The sequence below is a fragment of the Aspergillus wentii genome (genome assembly GCF_001890725.1).
Source record: "Aspergillus wentii DTO 134E9 unplaced genomic scaffold ASPWEscaffold_8, whole genome shotgun sequence".
NCBI lineage: Eukaryota > Fungi > Ascomycota > Eurotiomycetes > Eurotiales > Aspergillaceae > Aspergillus > Aspergillus wentii.
Genome location: NW_024467839.1, coordinates 2,137,550 through 2,151,956, shown reverse-complemented (window position 1 = coordinate 2,151,956; position 14,407 = coordinate 2,137,550). Strand labels below are relative to the sequence as shown.

Here is a 14,407-nt window from a genome sequence, read left to right as displayed (position 1 = left end):
AAAGATAAACACACTATTGACTCGTCGGAAATGTCAGTGTCAACTGCTGCCTGCCGAGCCACAGAATGGGCCTATCATAAGGCAGCAACAGACGAAGCGTTCATGGTGGCTGTGGCTGTGTCGTTCGTCAGAGATGAACGATCCACGATGGTGTGGCAGCAGCCAATGGAAATGGCAGATCAAGACGATCATCATGCTTCATTTTACTTACAGGCCTATTATATGCCTTCTGCAGCCACAATCGAGTTCAGCTGAACAAGACGTCAATCAGAAATTTAATCGGACTTGATCAGACATATAAACCCCTCGAAGCATCCTTCATTCCCATCAACATCCACACCAACCATCCATTCCATCATTCTCACAATGTCTTTCCACAAAAACTGTCAAAACATCCGCCTGGAGGTCGTGGAAAACCAGCTCACTCGACTTCACTGCCTTGCCGAAACCCACAATGGGGGATGGTTGACCGCATGGATTCTCCTGGATTCGAGAATTGGAAACGATAACGGTGAGCATCCATCTTCAAGCTCTGCCACATCTATACTGACCATCTAGGCGTCTTTTCCACCAAACGAGGCTGCAAAGACTTCTCCAAGCGATGCATTTTCCCTCAGCTCCAGACGCACAATGGCGCCCCCTGGCTGGTTGCCATTTTGCCTCGCGACGACAATAACATGCTCAATGCCACAGGCGATGGGCCGAACTGGCAGGCAATTGACCTGTCTCGGCTGATCAAGAATCACAATGGTGAACTGGAATGGTGGGATGGAAGTCGCCTTCCGTTATAATCCTCCGACGAAAGACATACCCAGCGACGATGAGATGATCAGCTAGATAATTCAACTATCAATTATATCAATATATCACGGGTATCAATATCGATATTAAATACATTGAATAACACTTATGATTGCATAATAATTCTTCCAAGACCCTCAGCCAATCTGATGCATGCATATCCATGGGGCCAAAAACAAGACTTCACACATTCTTATTCAGGAGTTTTCTTCTTCCTGTAAATCATTCAATTTGTCTTCTCAATTAGCAATGCAAATGTCTTCCCTGCGAGTAAAAAAAAGTCCGCCCGTCAACGTGAGTGCAAATGACGGATTCTCCGTGGTCCCGTCGACGGATGAAGACGTCCAGAGGCACACCGTCAAGTCATTTGCCAGCAAAGTCAATGACTACTGGGTCTGGCAGATTGTCTCCTGTCTGATCAGTGTCATGGCCTTGTTTGCCCTGATTGGCGTGTTGTTTGTATACGACCACAAGGCCATCCCCAACTGGCCGTATGGCATCACCATCAACTCCGTTCTCTCGTGGATCTCGCAGATCCTGACAGCCTGCATGGTCGGTGCTGTGGCCACCTGTTTGAGCCAGTCCAAGTGGATTCATTTCAGCTCGGGCGAGCGACCGTTGGGCGAGATGAATTCGTATGACTGGGCCAGTCGGGGGGCTTTGGGCTGTACTGCTTTTTTATGGAGATCGAAAATGAGGTGCGTTTCTCTCCTTTATAATGATATTGTCTAATATCAGCAGGAGATCTGCCACGATCGGTGCCCTCATCACCATCATGGCCATTGGCGTTGGTCCCTTTGTGCAGCAGACGGTCGCTGTCGTCAACAACCGCGTGGATTCTGATATTGCTGCCTCTGCGGTCCGGACAGAATCATACGGCAAGGATGGAGTCACGGCAGACGAACTGCCCTCCAGAGACATGATGGCCTCCATCTACGGCAGTCTCTTTCTCAACTCGCAGAGCAACTCGAATGCATCCGCAACGACCGTCTCTCCCGACTGTCCGACGGGCAACTGCGACATTCCCCCGTTTCGCTCTCTGGCCATCTGCTCAAAATGCAGCGATGTCTCGCATATGCTGTCTCTGGTCCAAGGCAGCGTGGCCTGTGGCTCTGGCACGGAATATAGTTATCAACTGCCAAATGGACTGCAGCTGAATTATACATCCGAAGTCCTCAAACTGGACCTGCCAAAAAACGACTTCATATCGACCGAAACCAACTACTATTCCAGCATGCAAACGTTCGGCCAGCCTGTTCTTCCTGGTACTGATAACTTTGGCGATAGCTCTCTCTTGAACTTCTGCCATCACAGCTCCTCCCGTGGATCCCCCGACGAATGCTTCTGCCACCCAGTGTTCGCTCTTCTGGTGCGTCAACACATACTCATCCAGCATGAAAGACAACAAGGTCAACGAGACATTGATAGACTCATATCACAACACGACCATCATGTCCAACAGTCAAGACTATCTGCTCAGTCCCCCGGCGAAGGGCAACCTGACTGCAACAAACTACGTCGTCCACCGGGACACCTCCCTCACGCTCTCCGACTGGCTCATGAACCGATTGCAATTCAACAACACCTTCTCCTACACCTGCATGGATGGCGCATACATCTCCAGAGGCACCTCCTCATTCCGGAATGAATTCCTCCAACCCCTCCTCGACTCGCCGATCCCAGACCTCTTCGCCCAGATTGCAGCGGGAATGTCAACCCACGTCCGAAAGGCAAACCAAACCGCATATCTCCCGTCCACTGGCTTCTATGAGTCTTCAAACGGTGCACCCCCAGCGCAAGGGACATCCTGGACAGTCGAGACGCAGATCCACGTTCGATGGGGATGGATTACACTTCCTGTATTACTGATTCTCTTCACCATGATCTTTCTTGTCATGACTGCAGTCCAGAGTAAGATTCACAAGGTGGATATATGGAAGTCATCGACTGCACCTCTCCTCTGTTCAGGACTCGACCATAATCTGCAGGAGAGGATGTGGGCAGTAGGCGATCCAATGCAGGTTGAGAATCTCACGAATCGCGTCCGAGTACGCCTCATCAGAGACGATCGAACTGATACGTGGCGGTTGGATTCATACGATGTACATTAACATCTATATAATTATTCACCTCTATCTTCTTCAGTTCTGGGCTGCTTTCCCTTTCGTCTATCCTCCCATCTAAAAGCAAAATAGATACTGACAAAGAGAACCGTAGCCAACGCAGAAAGACCAAGATACAGCTTTGCCCCAATACGCCAATGCGGTGCTTCCGAGGCAGGAAAGGCAGCGATAGGAAGAAAGGCGCTGAATAGATAGGAGAATAGAGTGCCAGTAGCGAAGAGGACTGTCCGGACTTGGGGTTCCTTTTCGAGATGGGCAGCGGCCCACGAGCAGAGGAGCATTGTTGATACACTAGAGAGTCAGATATGGTAGAGATAGGTCGGGGATACGTACGCTCCAATATAGTTCATATACCATCCGGCCATGTAGGCGTGTTGGTTGGTTGGACGGATGATCAGGATGATGAGGGATGTGATATTGATGGTCTACTATATTAGCATAGTCTTCACAGATAGGGTAACATACCGAATGCAAGAGCAAGAAGGGCAATCGAACGCCGAAGTAGTCACTGAAACCACTGAAGAGAATCTCTGCCACTAGTTGGATGGCTTGTCCGACGATAGGGAGATAGTTGAGCATCGCAACAGAGCTGCCAATTAGCTAGTTTCTATACAGTTGCGGGGGCCTTACTATTTGGCCGTTCCATCTGCGTTTTTCAACGACTTGAGCCAGAGGTTGAAATAGTTCGACGGTGTTTGATTCGTGCCGATAGACCATGCGACTGTATTGTCAGTATTATAGATAGATGATGATATAATTACTTACTCGAAAACATCCATAAATGCCAGAATTTGAGACATCGCAGAAAGCTTTTGACAGTAATGCCGACTTGAGGGCTACGGCCAACTCTTTGAGTACGGGCGATTGCAGTTTCTATATTATTAGTATGAAGTATAAATAAAGGATTCGGACATACTGATATGGTGAGGTTTGAGATAGAATTTGGACAGTGGGTTTTGTCGTTCGGGCTGGTTTGTTAGCATCGTCTATACATCGATATAGAGGCATTCATACAAAACCAGGTAAGAGCACAAAGGCAAGCAGAGCGACAAAGATTGTACAGACGCCCTATATAGTCAGCACTATTCATCAATAGGTAGATAGAAAGTACATTAATGATAAAAGCCCATCGCCACCCCGTGCGACCGAGAGCGCCTTCGAGGTTGGTGGACAAAGCACCCTGCATGGCGCCCGACAGCATGGCACCGACGGGCTGGGCGATGTTATACAGACTCATCCGGAGAGCCATCTCATGGGGGAGATACCATTGACTAGACGATTAGATGGATCATGATGATGATGATGAGATGCATACCTGATGATGGTAAAATAACCAGGCCAGGTTGCCCCCTCGAAGAATCCAATCAGAAAGCGAAGGCCATATACCTGCTCAGCTTTGGTGACGGTGGATAGACAACATGTCAGAATGCCCCAGATGACCTGTTTATTAGCGATGTTCATTCAGTTCAATCGGTGACTCACTTCGCATGCAGGAAGCCAGATGGATGGGCCGATATGGGAGACGATGATGCATGACGGATACAGCATCACCATATATCCAATACTATTTTATTAGCAGGAACATACAGTAAGAGGTGTACCTACTTGAAGAAAGTGGTAAAGTAGTTGAGTTCATTCCCGTATAGTTGGAGATCATCTTCCATGCCGGATACATATGCATTGCTCTGGATAATTAGCATTATATAATGAATGGATCAATAACATACAATGTTGGTCTGGTCCAGATACTTGAACGCATATCCCAGGAATCCAATCGTCAAGAAGAAAACATCGAGTCGCCATACCTGTTCTGTCAGATGCGTTGACATGTTGGGTAAAGACATACCAGTGATTTCTCCTCTTTTGGATCAATTTCCTCAACAGGCGACACTGAACTGTGAGCAATTTTGGATACCTGCGCCATCTTGTTGGTGATGAAAAGACATTTGAAAAAATTCGAGGTTAAATAATGGCAGATAGTGCGACGATGGCATCAGCAGGGATGATAAAGACGTGCTGTACAACCCCGCTCACGTTGATATCAAGGTGGCTGTACTAGAAGAAGAATTGAATTGATGAGGAGAGTGGAATAAACAGAAATTCAGTCGTATTAAATTGATGATATTTAATGATTGAATGATGATTCAAGTCTACCTATGGTTGCGATGTACAATGTTGCTCAAAGATATATAGTGGCATTATGTGTAGCCACAAAATAAGATTACGCCACATGAATGAACCAAATAGTTTAAATATGTAACCAAGATATTCTAACTATAGATAACTTAGCCTTCACATTTCCAAAAGAAATATCCTTGAACCTAGTAGTTTTCCTTGTGAGGAATAAAAAGCAATATTAGTCACATGGTGATCATACCTGGTAGTCTATGCATGTCTTGAAGCCACCATGGGCTGTTCAATCATAACACTCGATTATCAATGTCTTTTATGCTATTTGCTGATAGTGATGAATGCTGTGAGACAATATGCAGGTGACCAGGGATGGAGTGTGACCATCTCGAGATAAAGTCTCAGCTGAATGAATACCAACTTGATGTTGAATTTGTCGAGGATAGAGTTGCTCCTGTACGCCATAAGGCTGCAGCATATACTTGCATGTACAGTGGAATATTCCATCTGACAGGTGTTAAGCAAAACCTGATCAATAAAACGCATTATCAATAAAAAACGGCCATCATCTGACGACAAAAACAACATCCCACCAACAACTGAGATTATGATCGACCAACCCTGTAAGCGACATCCGACCCCCACTGCCCCTGGGCTCGAAGCTTAGCCTCCGATAAAGCCACACTAGCTGCCTAATCGGGCAACGATGGGCATTCCACCTGGTGATCGACACGCTGTTTCGTAACTCTGTGTGTGCCGATGTTGCCGCGAAACCGGCGGTCTATTATGATAACCCCACGGATTGCTGATGGACTGATTCGGATCAAATTCTGTTATCAATCAGCCATCCTTCAGGGATGATAAATACCGTCATCTCCCCGACGATATTCAACCATCATCATCACCATCATCATGCTCCGGCTGTTCATCGGCATTGCCGTCCTCTTCCAGCTCTGCCTGGCCAAAACCGTCACATACGACTTCAACCTCACCTGGGTCAACGCCAATCCGGATGGCCTCCACGAGCGCAAAGTCGTCGGCATCAACAACCAATGGCCGCTGCCCATCATCGAGGTCGACAAGGGCGATCGCCTGATTGTCAACCTGCACAATGGTCTGCCGGACAAGAACTCGTCGATCCACTTTCATGGTCTCTACCAGAATGGCACCAACAACATGGACGGCCCGTCGATGGTGACGCAGTGCCCCATCACTCCGGGCTCGTCGTATACGTACAACTTCACCGTCAACCAGAATGGCACATACTGGTACCACTGCCACACTGACTGGTGCTATCCCGATGGCCAACGCCAGGCATTGATCGTGCATGACAAGACGTCGCCTTTCAAGAACATGTACGACGATGAGGTGGTAATGACTATGAGCGACTGGTACCACAACATGACCGAGGATATCAGACACACCTTCCTGGCGCCATCCAACCCCGATGGAGATGAGCCTATTCCCGACTCCTTCCTGGTCAACGACACTCAGAACACGAGCGTCGCTGTCCAGCCCAACAAGACCTATCTGCTGCGTCTGGTCAACATTGCTGCCTTTATGGGGCAGTATTTCTACATCGAAGACCACACCTTCCGGGTCGTCGAGATCGACGGTGTTTATACCGAGCCAAAAGAGGCATCGCTGCTGTACATCCCGCCTGCCCAGCGATACTCCGTCTTGCTCACGACAAAGAACACCACCACCAAGAACTTTCCGATTGTGACTGTTGCTGATTCCGATTCGCTCGACTCCATCCCGGCCAACCTGCAGCTCAACCATACGAACTGGCTGGAGTACAACGCCAGTGCGGCCCATCCGCAGGCTATCATGAGAGTTGATGACTCGACTGAGCTGTATCCATTCGACGATATGACTCTCATTCCCTATGACCGCATGCCCCTTCTCCCCGAAGCCGACCAGGTGCTCACCGTCAATGTCCTCATGGAAGAAGCCATCAATGGCGACGGGTACGCCTACTTTGACAACATCTCCTACACCAAACCCAAGGTGCCGACGCTGTATACCGTTTTGTCTTCAGGCGAGTTGGCTACCAACGCTGATATCTACGGCAAATACACGCATCCCTTTGTGCTGGAACACAATCAAGTCATCGACATTGTGGTCAACAACAACGACACCGGTTCTCATCCGTTCCATCTTCACGGTCACAATTTCCAAATGATCAACCGGTTCCCAGCGTATGGGAAACACTTTCTCGACTATGAAGACACCGACTATCGTATGATCTACAACCCATCCAACCACACTCCCTTCCCTGCTATTCCAGCACGGAGAGACACCTTTGTCCTCCCCGCGCAGGGATACATGGTTCTTCGCTTCCGGGCGGACAACCCCGGCGTGTGGTTCTTCCACTGCCACGTTGACTGGCACTTGATGCAGGGACTGGCGATGACGATGATCGAAGCGCCGTTGCAGATTCAGGAACGTGTTTCTCTGACTGACCAGCAGTATGAGGTGTGCAAGGCAGCAGGCATCAAGACGGAGGGGAATGCAGCGGGGAATGCAGAGAATTATATGGATCTGACGGGGCAGAATCAGCCTGTTCCTTTGCTACCTTGATTGGACGAGTGATAGATAAGTGATAGATGTGGTGTATATAAGCTGTTTACAAAATAATAAAGTGAATAGATGATAGTTATATTGCAATTAACATATAAACATTGTTATTCCTCCCAATTTACAGTCCTTCCATTATTGTATCATCGTTTAGTTTCCACACTCGTCTGCGCATTCCGAGAAGGACTATCATTATTAGCATGAGTAGCTCAATGTTATCTAAAACATACCTTTCCGGTGGCACCGCAGAGACCAATGCAGTTATCGATTTGCTAAACAGTCTTAGTAAATATTTTGCAGTTATGAGGATGGTTCTTACCACGCTTCTGGTCAGCTCAGCAGGAGCAGCAATGGGAGTGGCGGCGGCAATGCCGAGGAAGGCAGCGAGGGCGATGATAGACAGACGCATTTTGATGGATCAAGAGGATGTTTTGAGAGGGAAGATGGAGAAAAAGACTGTTTGATTGAGATAATGAGCTGGATGATGATGATGATTGAATTTAGACGGGCATCCATGTCCTATTTATGTCTTTCACATACCATGTTCATCCGACTTCATCACAACGCTGTACAGCTCCAATACTACCCAAGCACTGGTCCGCTCCATCCGAGTAGAAGAGGAAGGTATACCGGCTGCCAACAGATGCCATGCATTGCCAACAGCAGAAAAGCACTACAAGCAGTGGGAGGCTGGCCGATGCTGCCATCATGTCCCTGCCCAGAGATGCCAAGTAGCAGGGCATCGGTTGATATACCAGGTATACCAACCAATCAGACAGGACATTCGGCCGGTTCGGGTATCTGACAGACGCCGATTGGAACGGGTGATCTGCTCAGCCTCGTCGTTGGGCCTGGGCGTTATTGGTGTTGTGGAGATGCTGTATACAGATCAGGAAATCTCACCTCAGATTGAATCGGTGTGGGGTTGTGCCTGGTGCCTGGCCTATCATCTATGGTTGGATGAATCATATTAGCAATATGTCTGGATAGTTAATTAAATGTTATGACAAAGGATCATAACCCTGAGAACTACGTTGGCAGATGCCTGTGGGCTTACTCGATAATTGGTCCTGTTTACAATGGAGGGATTCACTCAGCCCCTCACTTTCCTTTTTCGTGCCCCGAGAGTCCCCCACAGTATGGCAATATACTGACAGGAATGAAGGTAAGCACTAGTTCCTGTTTGTGTCGTGTTGTTGAAGCCTAGCCATCCATGCCATTCTGTAGATAATCCACGGATCCGACCGCAGCCAGACGCAACAATGCGATATCCAATGCGATATTCAATGCGATATCCGGTGTCCGACATCCGACCTGGCTGCTGTATGTATGCTACGGGCATACTTGGTACTTGGTTATTGCTTTCTGCTTGTTACTGGTTATAAGGCTCTCATTATAGAGAATAGATGCATATGCGGTATTTATTCATATGTTGGCTCCATCAACAGTCAAGATGACTACCCCGCTTTTGATTTATCGGCCCTCCATCTCCCAGAACATGACTTTCTTCGAAATATTTAAATGAGACAAGATATCCTGCCTTTCAAACTTGTATTCCCCAGAGTTGCAATATATGAGTGAGTACTTGAATGTCTATCAGCCCCTCCTATGAGTACACCATCACGAGAAAGGCAATGAAATCCAGATGTCGTGATCAATGGAATATTTTACTCTTTTAGCACATCATTTCCATGGCAAATATAAATAAACAGAATCCCACAGAGTAAACAGGCACTTAAACAATCTTAAAATGGCCAAATCCAAAGCAGTCATCATCAACCCTGATTATACCATCAAAAATGCCGCAGAATACTTTTCAGACTCTGCCTATGGAGACGTGACATGGCATACGCTCCTCTCCAGCCCACAAACACCATCGACCAATCTCAGCGCCGGTATCGCTGTCTGTCGAACTGGAACAGGCCATCTCTGTCGCCATCGCCATACCCAGTCGGAGATTTACCACATCCTCGAGGGAAGCGGAGATGTCACCATTGATGGTAGCATCCACTCTGTGACCAAAGGAGCGACGGTATTCATTCCGGGCGATGCTGAGCATGGGATCGTCAATACTGGAGATGTCCCGCTGAGGTGGCTCTATGTCTTTCCAACTGGTTCCTTTCAGGATGTGGTATATCGTTTTTCGGATGTCAAAGCAAAGCTTTAGGTATTGAATCCATCTGAGATGTGGATTTAGCTTACTGGTCAACCAGGAATGATGATGGATTTCTCTGCCATTTGGCCATTATTTAGGTATCAATTCAATCCACGAACTATTATCGATTTCACTTTCTCTATATTAATTTCGGTCACCGCTTCAAAGGGCGTCCAACTGATCGTGATGGTATGGCAGACATGGCATTCAAAAGAAAGTCCATCAGAGCTAATATACAACTGTAATAAATAATGGCGCTGTCCGTCATGCCCATGTCGCTGTATGTTACTGTTTAATGGCGCGCACCGTCTATTTGCGTTTCTGGATGCTATGTGTGATAATCAAATGCTGTCAAATGCATCCGGCCTGTTATTGGGACAGTCTGCCATTGCTATCACATCCATTGAAGATGTATCCGTGCCTTGCTTTTAGTCATGCAAGGCCCAAAGGGGTTCTGCAATGTTATCGCAAGGGATGCTCTAAAGCCAGAGAGATTATAGAATGAACCAGGGAGAACCTTGCTCTGTGGATTATCCCCAGCTGTGACTGTCTATGATACCATTGGCTCATTCCCCTTTGGGATCTTAAGGAGCAACATAACTATGAAGAATATCCACCGCTTCCTGATGTTACATGAGAGATTGGACAAACTCTATCCATGATATGTTCTTTGGTTCAGCTAGCCCTGGTTTTGATGTTATAAATATCAGATAATGCAAATGCGGAATTGTTTCATATGAAATAGAATAAACATCATTTTATGTCCAATAAGGTAAGTATGACGAGTATCTTTCCTAAGCATCTTTTAATACAGCCTTGACAGTGCCTTCATGTCCTTCATCAGCGTGCTAAATATGATGCGTCGGCAAACTCATGGGAGACCAGGAACCGCATGGTATAGTCTATTCTGTCAATGATGATAACCGCAGTAAGGAATTGGATACATACCGACAAACTGCAGATCGGCATTCTTGGGGCAACCAGTTCCTTTGAGGTGACAGAAGAAGAAGCAATGGCCAGGACAGTAAAGATGCCCATATCACTGACGATCTTCACAGTCATGGTGATCGATGCCTAGAAGCATAGATTGGTAGAGTCTGACTGAGCCTTGGATGATAGATCCCACGGGGGTAAAAGTCCTGAATAGCGGCTCCGTTGGGTGTTCCAAGGACCGCTTGAGACGAGAGACTTGGTCGATGGCATTCATACGGTCTTTCACGTTTCCTGTATCTCCGTAGACAGCCACGGCAGACATTGTATTGCGTGAGAGAGGGACATCGGTGTGTGTGCTTCCCATGATGGTTCTTGTTGTATTAGTGAGATCCGTGGATCTGGTTTAAGGTGAGTGTTATAGTGGCTATATTTATACTTACTTATTAGAAATCTTCCCTAATTTAGTGGGCATCGCTTGCGCTACTTTGTATGTTAAAAATTTATTATAAATCCATGACTTCCAAGGCTAGCTGTCAATATATAGTATCTAAACATCTATGTAACGTCACTCTTTCCAGATTAGGAAGAGTCCTGCATGCCTTGTGTTGGTGTATAACCAAATCTGACAAACTTTTGTAGCTCTGCCCTGTTTACTGAAACTATTACTGGATACTTTAGCAGCCGTGTTGAACTAGTGATACATTCTTAAGAGTTGAGTGTGATAAATCAAGCCTAAAGTTCAACTGTGATTATCTATAGGAATCTGTGAACCATTTCCTGCCGTGAAATTGCAAGACTGTCTCTTTTAAATTTTAACAGTACGTGTTAGACCAGTTTTCTAAAAAACACTGTTTTTTGAAACATAAAGCTATGAGGAATGGTGTCTGCCTGAAGTATGTTCCATCACAGCATAATGACACGCTCTATTGTCTTGAATTGTACCTAGTAAATATATCATGATGTTACCTTCATCATATACTCTCATACCTCACTATGTGCTCATGTCCCGATTAGGAAGGTAGGACACAGGCAACACCAGGCACCACCCGGTCAGGTGACATTCTCAATATACCTTTTCTGGCTCTTCTCTGTCTCATATAAACCCTCTCCCCTCAGCTTCCAATTGTTGACCATCATTCTCATTTATCCTTCCAAGTCACATCTCCAAATCAAGCATATTGCATCAAGCGCCATGGAAGAAGACAGCCCGATGCCAGACACTTCCCTGGACGACTTGGCAGTTGCAGACCCCAGCTACGAGGAGTACGACGGCACGTACAGAAGCAGGGAGGTGCCAATCGAGGACTACAAGCATACCATGGAGGCTTTGGAAGATGAAGTCAACCGGTTTATGATTGAGGTACTCTCCTGTGATCCAAGACCAAGAGACAATACCTGACAGATGCAGAAATGTAAAGTCGATGCCTGTGTGGATTGGTTTTTCGAATGCCTACCCAAGGATTTACCGTCCCGAGTCGATCAATTCTGGCGCTACAGCTCCCATCCCGACTTCAATTTGTTTACCGGGGAAGATGCTGAAAAGTTGAATAGTGCCTTGGCGGAGCTGCGAACCAACCTGCATCGTCTGGTGCCGGGGTATCTGGATGATGGAATGGATATCCTCGAGAATCAGAAGTTGAAGAAGAGAATTACTGAGGGATGGAGGGCGTGGGCCAACCAGACCTTGTACAACCGCATGTCTAGAAGAAAGAAAGTGGTCCCGGAAGAGAGGATCTCTCGGTCTCTGTTGGACATACTGATGGAGAAGCAATACCGTCAGCGAACTGGGACGGCAGAACACACCGACACAGCGAGGCAGGCTGCATTCAATGACACTTGTCGTCGTCTTAGAGAGTCCATCGAGGGTGAAAAGGCATCAGCGTTGTTCTCCTGTGGCGGGACAATCGGCATTGGCGAAGCTGAAGCTGGGCAGAAGGTGGTCTCTCAAACCTCGTCGCCAGTGAGCATCTTCTGGGCGACTGAGAAGAACTCGACAGCACGAAAGGTCGTTCTGCCCCTGGATAGTACCACGCAAGAGTCCAGTGCAGATGTGCTGCAACAGCTCGTGGCAGCTTGCGATCCTGCGAGTTTTGGTCGAGGAGATGAGAACGTGGTTGACCCCAAGTATCGGAAAGCAGGCAAGATTGATCCAACTCAGTTCGCGACGAGCTTCCATCCGGCCGACTTTGGAATTATCGAGAACATTGAACAGATTCTTCTTCCGAGCATCAGCACTGAGACGGAGAATAAGTTGCAGTTCAGGAAGCTCAGCGCTGAGCTATACAAGTTGAATGTACGTGAATACCTTGCTATACTGAGTGATGCTGATCATCGAAGGTCTACTCTGGCCCATCTGGGCTATTCCGCAAGCATGTCGACACTCCACGATCTGAAAACCAGATTGGATCATTGGTCGTTTGTCTGCCATGCTCCTTCCAAGGAGGCAATCTGATCATTCAGCACAACGGCCGGAAGGTCGACTTTGACTGGAGTTCCCAGAGCAAGTTGGTAATTCAATGGGCTGCCTTTTACAGTGACTGCGAGCATGAGATCCAGACCATTACCGAAGGCCATCGCATCACTCTCACGTACAACCTGTACGTGACGACACCAGTGGGCGGTGCCATCCCATCGGACACGTCGATTGTGGTACCCAGATCACTGCCTCTGTATAGCCTCATGAAGCAGCAGCTGACGGATCCCAACTTTATGAAAGAAGGTTCGTATCTCTCTTCTACGCCGTCCAACTGCTAACCTGATAGGCGGTGTTCTCGGATTCTACTGCTCTCATGCCTATCCCCATACATCCGAGGTTGCAGAGCTACAGCTTCCACGAGGCCTCAAAGGCGCTGATCTGGTGCTGTACTCGGTGCTCAAGTCCCTTGGTATCGAGGTCAATGTTCTCCCCGTCCTCGAGAATGATGGAAAATACGGCTCTGCGAACCCCCAGTTGGGGCTAAGCGGGACTGTGAGCCATAAGAACGGTCGTTTCTACATGGGTACATATGGTGATTATGAGGCCTATGGTCTCAAGGACTATCTTGCCAAGGGGGAGAAGCTCAAGATCAACTACTCGGAGATAATGCCCCAAGGATCGGTCGACATGTCCGACATTGACCGGCGATGGAAGATGCTGTTGATGGTGCGCCGCGTCCGAGGCATGACGGAGACGTTTGAATTTGCAGAGGAGAAAGATCTGCCCCGGAAGAGTGGCAGCTTCTATCGAACTGAAGGATCCCGAGTGGCCCCGAAGCTGCGAGAGTTCGAAACGACCGATCGTGGACAAGAAGAAGAACTTGACGAGGTAAGTAGAATGACTGCTACTCGTAGTCGGCTAACGAGGAATAGACTGCACGGGATGCATGGCCCAACTACTATCTGCCAGGCATCACCTGGATCAACGAGCCCAAGCACGAAGAGATGGCGTTTAACCAGATTGCGTATGGCAATGAGGCATCGGTAGGCACACGATACTCGGTGGCTGCTATTCTGGCTGTTGTTCCGCCCTCGGATCAGAGGGCAGTCTCATAACAGGATGCAATTAGAATTCGTTATTGGACACTGAGGTCTGTTGGCTATATCGTTGTGGTCGTCAAGAATGGATTTGCGTTTGTTGTTGTCAAACACGTGACCAGAGATATAAACATCGCCGTAACCACGTAATCTTGGACTCATTCGTAGAAAA

The 14,407-nt window shown here is 47.6% G+C and overlaps 8 protein-coding genes across 8 annotated transcripts; 5 read left to right on the top strand and 3 right to left on the bottom strand.

Moving 5' to 3' along the window:
• Positions 1-366: 366 nt before the first annotated feature.
• Positions 367-791, top strand: ASPWEDRAFT_32272 (CVNH domain-containing protein; the record flags this gene model as incomplete). Its single annotated transcript, XM_040833640.1, has 2 exons — positions 367-511; positions 559-791. 2 exons carry the CDS (start codon positions 367-369, stop codon positions 789-791), a joined length of 378 nt encoding a protein of 125 aa, XP_040685337.1.
• A 265-nt stretch (positions 792-1,056) lies between these two features.
• On the top strand, positions 1,057-2,912 carry ASPWEDRAFT_176721 (DUF3176 domain-containing protein; the record flags this gene model as incomplete). Its single annotated transcript, XM_040831546.1, has 3 exons — positions 1,057-1,499; positions 1,543-2,066; positions 2,116-2,912. The coding sequence occupies 3 exons, from the start codon at positions 1,057-1,059 to the stop codon at positions 2,910-2,912; spliced, it is 1,764 nt and encodes a 587-aa protein (XP_040685336.1).
• Positions 2,913-2,923: 11 nt separating this feature from the next.
• Positions 2,924-4,753, bottom strand: ASPWEDRAFT_54770 (uncharacterized protein; the record flags this gene model as incomplete). The annotated part of the gene is made up of 12 exons (XM_040838103.1): positions 2,924-3,215; positions 3,258-3,349; positions 3,390-3,513; positions 3,555-3,645; positions 3,690-3,797; positions 3,841-3,892; positions 3,939-3,992; positions 4,036-4,195; positions 4,240-4,364; positions 4,407-4,488; positions 4,530-4,609; positions 4,652-4,753. 12 exons carry the CDS (start codon positions 4,751-4,753, stop codon positions 2,924-2,926), a joined length of 1,362 nt encoding a protein of 453 aa, XP_040685335.1.
• Positions 4,754-5,503: 750 nt separating this feature from the next.
• On the top strand, positions 5,504-7,906 carry ASPWEDRAFT_45629 (multicopper oxidase). Its single transcript, XM_040836583.1, has 2 exons — positions 5,504-7,820; positions 7,865-7,906. The coding sequence occupies exon 1, from the start codon at positions 5,967-5,969 to the stop codon at positions 7,635-7,637; it is 1,671 nt and encodes a 556-aa protein (XP_040685334.1). The 5' UTR covers positions 5,504-5,966; the 3' UTR covers positions 7,638-7,820; positions 7,865-7,906.
• ASPWEDRAFT_176718 (uncharacterized protein) lies at positions 7,785-8,043 on the bottom strand (the record flags this gene model as incomplete). Its single annotated transcript, XM_040831545.1, has 3 exons — positions 7,785-7,820; positions 7,865-7,906; positions 7,954-8,043. 3 exons carry the CDS (start codon positions 8,041-8,043, stop codon positions 7,785-7,787), a joined length of 168 nt encoding a protein of 55 aa, XP_040685333.1.
• On the bottom strand, positions 7,954-8,343 carry ASPWEDRAFT_187504 (uncharacterized protein; the record flags this gene model as incomplete). The annotated part of the gene is made up of 2 exons (XM_040832184.1): positions 7,954-8,090; positions 8,175-8,343. A coding segment is annotated over one exon (164 nt), but the record flags the coding sequence as incomplete, so codon positions are not given.
• A 607-nt stretch (positions 8,344-8,950) lies between these two features.
• Positions 8,951-9,906, top strand: ASPWEDRAFT_45626 (uncharacterized protein). Its single transcript, XM_040836582.1, has 2 exons — positions 8,951-9,801; positions 9,848-9,906. Exon 1 carries the CDS (start codon positions 9,385-9,387, stop codon positions 9,799-9,801), a length of 417 nt encoding a protein of 138 aa, XP_040685331.1. The 5' UTR covers positions 8,951-9,384; the 3' UTR covers positions 9,848-9,906.
• A 1,935-nt stretch (positions 9,907-11,841) lies between these two features.
• Positions 11,842-14,374, top strand: ASPWEDRAFT_45623 (uncharacterized protein). The gene is made up of 5 exons (XM_040836581.1): positions 11,842-12,082; positions 12,131-13,015; positions 13,060-13,441; positions 13,485-14,026; positions 14,071-14,374. The coding sequence occupies exons 1-5, from the start codon at positions 11,915-11,917 to the stop codon at positions 14,251-14,253; spliced, it is 2,160 nt and encodes a 719-aa protein (XP_040685330.1). The 5' UTR covers positions 11,842-11,914; the 3' UTR covers positions 14,254-14,374.
• The last annotated feature ends 33 nt before the right edge of the window (positions 14,375-14,407 follow it).

Bases quoted from the DNA above. Each gene is read 5' to 3' on its own strand.
- ASPWEDRAFT_45626 (XM_040836582.1), top strand. From the start codon at position 9,385: ATGGCCAAATCCAAAGCAGTCATCATCAACCCTGATTATACCATCAAA.
- ASPWEDRAFT_45623 (XM_040836581.1), top strand. From the start codon at position 11,915: ATGGAAGAAGACAGCCCGATGCCAGACACTTCCCTGGACGACTTGGCA. The intron at 13,016-13,059 runs GTACGTGAATAC...TGATCATCGAAG, and splicing joins CTGAGCTATACAAGTTGAAT to GTCTACTCTGGCCCATCTGG. The intron at 14,027-14,070 runs GTAAGTAGAATG...AACGAGGAATAG, and splicing joins AAGAAGAAGAACTTGACGAG to ACTGCACGGGATGCATGGCC.
- ASPWEDRAFT_45629 (XM_040836583.1), top strand. From the start codon at position 5,967: ATGCTCCGGCTGTTCATCGGCATTGCCGTCCTCTTCCAGCTCTGCCTG.